At 35.9% G+C, this 5,842-nt stretch overlaps 1 protein-coding gene across 1 annotated transcript in view; it reads right to left on the bottom strand.

Annotated features, from left to right (window-relative positions):
• Positions 1-5,842, bottom strand: part of LOC107082638 (poly [ADP-ribose] polymerase 9-like) — a 15,660-nt gene that overhangs the window by 2,986 nt on the left and 6,832 nt on the right. The window contains exons 3-8 of the mRNA XM_015371426.1: positions 4,905-5,123; positions 4,585-4,800; positions 4,383-4,443; positions 4,076-4,171; positions 3,414-3,886; positions 1,033-1,192 (exon numbers count right to left, since the gene is read on the bottom strand). Of these exons, the coding sequence (XP_015226912.1) occupies positions 1,033-1,192; positions 3,414-3,886; positions 4,076-4,171; positions 4,383-4,443; positions 4,585-4,800; positions 4,905-5,123 (1,225 nt within the window). The remainder of the gene's footprint in view (positions 1-1,032; positions 1,193-3,413; positions 3,887-4,075; positions 4,172-4,382; positions 4,444-4,584; positions 4,801-4,904; positions 5,124-5,842) is intronic.

Here is a 5,842-nt window from a genome sequence, read left to right on the forward strand (position 1 = left end):
AAAAGGTTGGGGACCGCTGCTCTAGAAGAGTATGTTGAGAAAAACTGTAACATTTGGAGTTCCATTGGGTTCTACCTAGATTTTCTTTTTATAATCTCCTTGCTCCCACTTTCTAAGAACTTTATGTAGAACCTTTTGAAGATCACACAGATCTATAACAATGTCAGTTATGTTCTATGACGTATTGCATAACTTGATAAAACAAATCAGTAAAATGTAGCAGGAAGTTGTTTTTTTTCCCATATGTGGAACGAACCTGTTCAATATGTAGGTGCCATTATAAACTCTTGCGAAAACTTAAGCAATCAGGGAGAAAAAAATACCTTAGATCACAGCTTTCAGACTTTTAGGTTTGTAATAAAATTTTCATACATTTTTGTGAACATTTGAACCCACTAGGTTTCAAAGCTTAGAGCTTATTGCATCTTTCTAACATGTATGAGGAAAGAAGAGGAAAATCTAGATGTGGATTTGTCCAGTTAAAATGTTGAAACTGATTGCTGTATCTCTGGCTTTTTTTAAGAGTCACAGTAAGAAAAAGCACTAAGAATGTAATACATGATGAATTTGCTGGAAAAGAATAATATATAATCCCAATGTTGCAAAATGTTTCTTTAAAAAACCCCACAGTTGCATCAATCATCATCATTTAGAGAGGAATAAACCACTTTCATAAAAAATACAGAGATCCTTACTGTACTGTGCAATACAAAGGTGGCTTACGAGTAAAAGCCCTGGAGTGGCGTTCTCAGTCTCCTAAACTTTAAATAAGCCACATTGAGAAGATCTAAGGCCAAGAAGAAATGTAGCCTTTTTACCAAAAGACTATCTGAAAAGTTAAAGCATGTTAATCATGACTACTCCAAAAGGCCTCAAGCCCTTATTGATGTTAAAAGATGGTTACACGCAGCATTAAGAACTAAGTTAAGTAAACATTCTAGTGAGGTCATTTGTGTACTAAAAAAAAAAAATAAATAAAAAAAACTACTGTCAGGGTATGTAATCTTCTGTTAGATAGAGTTGTTGATTTACCTTCAGGCGGCGCACACTCAGCCTGGAACCCAATCCTACTGATCATCTCACAAAACTGTGCTGGGATGCACTGAAACATAATTTTAGAAGAGGAGATGCCAAGCTGCTTTTTCTTCATGTCGAACATCAACTTCAGAGGATTGTTTTCGATTTTTTCCACCTAAAGAGAAAATACTGCTTTTAGAATATTTCAAAGCTTCAAGGAGATGTGTATATTCCAGGGGTCAGTTTCATGTAGCAGGTTTAACAAATTCAGATTCAAATCCGCAACTCAAAATGGATCTCTGAGCGTTCGGTTTTACAATGGCTGCTATCAATTAGTTCAATAAATTTTAACTAGTGTAAGTGGCAGGCAAAACAAGTATGAAAAGCCATTACAACAGGAGCACCAATTGGAATTATAGATTTTAATGCAGAAATGAACAAAAAAATAAACAAATAAATAAAAAAGGATAATGTGTTTTAAAGACAGCTAAAGAGAAACAGCTCTACAGCTACAAAGGAGAGGAAGATGATTCATAAGTTTAATAAAAGTACTCCTCTCTTCATTCTGATCAAAATCACACTCCTGCACCTAACTGTAATAATATATTTTCTAAATTACATTTTTGTAGCAAAAACTGAATTTTAGAAAGTAAAAAAAACCAACAAAATCATACTGCTTAGAATTAAGTTTTATATACCTGGAAATGTTTACACATTTTAATTGACTGTTCGGATTTTGAGTTTATCAGCTTGACTAAAAATTTATTCATGGCATCTGAAAAGTATTTTTTCATAGTTAAACTAATAAAAATTCTGACTAGTAATATTAGGAATATGGAGATCTGAAATGAATTTATAGACATCCAGAATGTTTATTCTAGATGTGAAGAATATCATGTTTTTTAAATGATCAAAGAAAAATGCTTGTTTTCAGATGTCAGGAACACATATTCATACAACATAAAACTGGTACATATCAAAACGGCAGCTCTTGTTACTGTGAAAATATTGTGGGATTATTTCTTGAATGGTAGTAGATTAATGTAGGCGTTGTTCTAATATATAGAGCCTGTGGATCATCTCCTCCCTCCTTATGTTCATTCAGTCTTCTTTCACAGTAAAGTGGATTTTTGCAGACAAATGGCCATTATAAGTAGCTATCAGTCCCACAGAATGCTTTCAGATTCCCTTGTGGAATTAATGAATCTCTTTACGTGGAATCTGAAAATAATTTCAGTAGTTCTTAATGAACTTCAAATAAATCCATCCATCCATTTTCTGTCACGCCAAGCGGAGTCGCGAGGGGTGCTGGTGCCTATCTCAAGCTGTCTATGGGTGTGAGGCGGGGTCCACCCTGGACAGGTCACCAGTCCCTCGCAGGGCAACACAGAGACAAACGACCATTCACGCACACACTCACACTTAAGGAGAATTATTTAGAGAAGCCAATTAACCTAACAGTCATTTTTTTGGACTGTGGGAGGAAGCCAGAGTACCCAGAGAGAACCCACGCATGCTCAGGTAGAACATGCAAACTCCATGCAGAAAGACCCCGGGCTGGGAATGGATCCCGGAATCTTCTTGCTGCAAGGCAGCGTAGCTACTAACTGCTACATTGCCAAAAAATTTAAAATAACAAAATAAAAATAAATCGATCCACATCTCACTCATTAAACAAACCAAAAACAAGTAATCTCATGCCCTGTCAACTGAGTTGTAAAATCATCTCGATATATATGATTTACTTATCTGTGAAAAAGTGCTGAACAATCTATAATAAGATCCTTGTCAAACGGACATGCAATAATTTTTTTTAAAACCTAATGTGTCTAGCGGACCTAGTGTGTATACAGTATATATATATATATATATATATATATATATATACTGTATATATAAAAAAAGTTCTGTTCTTTTCCCTCTGTATTAAATCTGATCTTCAATCAAACGACATGTCATTGTTTCCTATATATTTTTTTTTTTATCCACAACACTACGACAAAAAATAACTACATCAGGAAACAAAACATTGTTATTGGCTATAAGGAGAGTGGAGACAGAGAAAACTCCTAATTTACTGAAGAAATCCTGCTACCAACCAGGTTATGTTCGGGGAGAATGCTACTGTTGTGACTGAAACAGAGGTTAAATAAACTCTCTTTATGAACCGATAAAGTCAGAGTTTCCCTGTTTTCAGGTTTAGACAGTTTTCCGTAAACCTGCATCATGAAACGAACCCCAGAAAGTTAAAAACCCTGCCGAAGTTTTCTTTTCATCCTTTTCACTTAACTAGGTGATTATCCCCCATTCTGTGGTGTGGAGCTGGAAATGTAAATGATTGGAACTAATTTTTGTACAGCCTGACTGACATCTTCAGGTGTTTGAACATACTTTACCTTCATTACTCTGAGCCCGTGAAAGCTGAATGCATCAGATCGATCCAAGAATACTTTACTTGACTTTTCAACAGTCTCCCTTTTACAGGATTTATCAGTTTGAGACATCATCTGCAGGTCACCTTCTTCCTCTGAGATAAAGTCCTTCTGGATTTTACAGAGCATGGCCTCAACCTCCAGGGCAGCAAAAACAGTGTCTTCCTTTGTCTCTCCATTTATTTCTATACACGCATGACCTTGTGTGAAAAACTCTTCAATTAACTCATTTTCAGCGACAACGGACAGCCTCAGATGGTCTTCCTCACTAAAGTGCAAGATAAAGTTGTTGTAGATCTTGACAGTGTGGGAATGCATAGAAAGAAGGTCAGTGAGCCATTTCTCAGCCTCTTTTGTTGATTCATCAGATGGACCAAGCAAGCTGATTTTTGGAGTTTGAGCCCTGCTGGTGGGGGAATCAGCTTTATCCCAAGATGCTGTTAAATAAAATGTAACACAAATCTTTGTTTTATAAATATAAACTTTGCTGAACTTGTAACATTACAATTGCATGATGTTTTTTTCATAATGTGATTTGTTTCTTTAACTTGAATAATTATAAGATTTAAGCATATGTAAAAATATTTTCCTGCAGAAAAAAAAATTGCTGGAGGTCTTGTATTCACCTTCTGGCCTGGTGTGACCTTGGGATCCCCAAGAATGACCTGGAGATTGTTGCTGGTGAGAATGATGGCTGAATTTCCCTCCTCCTCCTGATACCTCTGTAGAGCAGTCTCAGATTTAACAGAAAACAATAGCCTGACAGGTTTTAAACCTCAATAACTGAGTTAAGCTTTGCCACAACACATTGGATGTATCTCCCTAACTAGTTATAAAAAAACAAGTGGGCAAGAGTACTTTAAATTGTTTTAAGATTAAAGAAGAAAATTTGGAGTTGACATGGTATAATGAGCAGAAATCTTTAAACATTACCGAGTGAAGAGCTGGAAGAGGCTGATCCTTGTTGGAAATGTCCCATTTTTTTCAGAAAGGCCTGGGAGCAGAGAGCAGATTTCACATTCAGCACAAAACAGAATAAAGATTATTTACATAAAACACATTTTCAGCTTTAATCATCTAAATAGTGACATTTACATTTTAAACACCACTTCCAAAATATAGTCTCGGAAAGTACCTGGAATGTTTCATGGTCAGAGGGAAATATGACCAAGTAAACCTCCATCTTGTTTTGAAAGTTTAGTGAAAAATCAAAAACTGCTTGCAACATTATTGTCGCAGACTCATCTTTACTAAATCCAAGGGCTCCAGTGCCAATAGCAGGGAAGCTGATTGAGGTGTAATGCTGTGCAGCAGCTCTTTTTAAGCACTCCAATACTGAATTGTAAAGGATCTGTAATAAAGGAAAACAGGTAACAAATAATTACGAGTTATTTTTCATATATTTATATATATATATCTATATATATATAGATATAGGTATATGAGGTGTCTTACGTGATCTGCTGCTGGATCAAGTCTTTTTTCAGTACAAAAAGTGTGAAACACCTCTTTGCAGTGCAGTCTGTAAGGTCGTGTATTGACAATACAGCCCCTCGAGTTATCGTTCCATATTTCATGTTGCATTTGAAAACCTGCTTTATCCAGTATAGCACTGGAAATTTTACCCTTGCTCAGGTCTTTGTTTTTTGATGCAGTGTTAACAATGACATCTGTCTGAAAGAGAAACAAAACAAGGTTACTAATTTCAATTCAGATCAACATACTTCGAGGCACGGCCATTTTCAACAGATTCAAACTAAAAGCAAGCTCAGAGGCAGTGGCAATCTCCAAAAAAAATTTTCTTTGCAAAGAAGGTGAGTGACCACTGATTTTGGCATCATAACTTCTTTTTAATTCAGAGGGAGGGTCTAACTTTAAGCATCATGTTAAACACACTGGATCTCCTTTAGCTTGCCAAGTCGGAAAACAAAGTGGTGGACAATGTAAGCTTCTTGATCTTTTTTGCTAAAAAAAACTGAAGTGCATGATTTATTTCTACAACTCTCTCTCTGCTTTTAACACTAAATATTAATAAACCTGTTACGTTGTCTGACCATTCACTACAGCACAGTGACACTCTGGGGAGTGAATTGATCCCAGATATTTGTATTTTTGTACACAAATCACAGCCTAAACAGAACACACACTAAACACATACTATTTCTCGAACTGTCTACCAATCACAGACATTCTGAAGGCTTATCAGCAGGGTATCCAAAATTTTGTTAAAGCTTTTTATGTAGCATTCCTTGGAGTTCAACATTTCAAAGATTAAAATGGGTTGCTGTAGTGATAAAAATCATATGAATACTATTTCATATATATGACATCCAGGGTCAGACCCTCAGATACAGGGAATGTGACAGACACATGCCCTTCAGTCCTAACCTGAC

Source organism: Cyprinodon variegatus, unplaced genomic scaffold, assembly GCF_000732505.1.
Source record: "Cyprinodon variegatus isolate N-32 unplaced genomic scaffold, C_variegatus-1.0 Scaffold3, whole genome shotgun sequence".
In the NCBI taxonomy this organism is placed as follows: domain Eukaryota; kingdom Metazoa; phylum Chordata; class Actinopteri; order Cyprinodontiformes; family Cyprinodontidae; genus Cyprinodon; species Cyprinodon variegatus.